Consider the following 1,436-nt stretch of genomic DNA (forward strand, 5'->3'; position numbering starts at 1 on the left):
TATTTTGGTATTGAGGTTGACTGTATGGGGAGAGCTGGGGGTCTTGCCTTTCTGTGGAAGAAGGAGATAGAGTGTACTCTTTTGACGGCATCGGTTCATCATATTGATTTGTTGGTAAAGGAAAGTGATAAGGAGTGGCGGGTCACAGGTTTCTACGGATGGCCTGTCGTTTCTGATAGACATTTATCTTGGGAGCTGCTGCGACTTCTAAGTGGGCAATCAAATTTACCATGGCTATGTATGGGTGAATTTAATGAGGTTCTTCTTTCAACCGAGATGAAAGGGGGGAGTAGACCATAGTGGCATATGAACAATTTCCGAGTAGCTGTGGATGATTGTGGCCTAACTGATATTGGGTGGGAGGGATACCAGTTCACTTGGGATAATGGGCAAGCAGGAGAAGCAAACAGACAAAGCATGATCGATAGAGCTATATGTACGAGCTCGTGGTTGGAACTTTTCCCGTATGCAAAGACTATCCATTTGACACGGGAATGGTCCGACCATGCGCCAATTAAGGCGCTCTTGGATAGGCGTGCTGCGGTGGTGGAGGTGAAGCGTGGATTTAAATTTGAGCAGATGTGGATTGGCGAGGAAGGGTGTGAGGAGGCGATAAGGAGAGGGGCCTGTAAGGGTCAAGGGGAGTTGGGTGCGGCTCTTAACGCGTGTGCTAGAGAATTACAGGTGTAGAAGAAATCTAGTATTCGTAAAATCGGGTATATGGTTGAGCACAAATGCAGACAATTGGACCGATTGTCTAACGGGAACAGGACCGAGGAGGAGATTAGGAAGCATAAGAAACTTGTTTCTGAAATTGCTACCCTTTGGTGTCAAGAAGAGCAATATTGGAGGCAACGGTCGAGAGCTTTATGGTTGCAGGACGGAGACCGTAATACTAAATTTTTTCACACAAGAGCTGGAGACCGGAAAAGAAAGGATTATATAGGGATGCTTATTGATGACAACGGGGTTGAGAGGGCGGGACAGGAGGCGATTGCGAGTGTTACTTCGAGTTACTTTCAGAACCTCTTTACATCGTCACAGCCAAGGGAGTTTGATGATATGCTACTGGGCTTGGAAGGACGAGTTCTGGACCGGATGAATGCTATGCTACGGCTCGATTACCGAGAGGAGGAAGTAGTGGAAGCGTTGAATCAAATGCACCCGCTTAAAGTGTCAGGACCGGATGGTATGAATGCTCTCTTTTTCCATTCTTATTGGCACATTGTTGGGCCGGTTGTTATTGCTACAGTCTTGGATATTTTACGTGGTGAGCTGGACCTGGGTGATTTTAATAAGACTAATATTGTGTTGATTCCAAAAAAGAAAGCGCCGGACAAAATTAGAGACTTCCGTCCTATTAGTCTTTGCAATGTGGTATATAAGCTGGTTTCCAAAGTCCTTGCTAATAGACTAAAGGGTTTCCTTGGAGAGAT

At 45.8% G+C, this 1,436-nt stretch overlaps 1 protein-coding gene across 1 annotated transcript; it reads left to right on the forward strand.

Moving 5' to 3' along the window:
- Window positions 1-306: 306 nt before the first annotated feature.
- On the forward strand, window positions 307-690 carry LOC141588268 (uncharacterized). The gene has a single exon (XM_074409718.1). It carries the CDS (start codon window positions 307-309, stop codon window positions 688-690), a length of 384 nt encoding a protein of 127 aa, XP_074265819.1.
- Window positions 691-1,436: the final 746 nt, after the last annotated feature.

Source organism: Silene latifolia, chromosome 6, assembly GCF_048544455.1.
Source record: "Silene latifolia isolate original U9 population chromosome 6, ASM4854445v1, whole genome shotgun sequence".
Lineage (NCBI taxonomy): Eukaryota > Viridiplantae > Streptophyta > Magnoliopsida > Caryophyllales > Caryophyllaceae > Silene > Silene latifolia.

What these genes read in the sequence shown, in the direction of transcription:
- LOC141588268 (XM_074409718.1), top strand. Translation starts at nt 307, where the DNA reads ATGAACAATTTCCGAGTAGCTGTGGATGATTGTGGCCTAACTGATATT.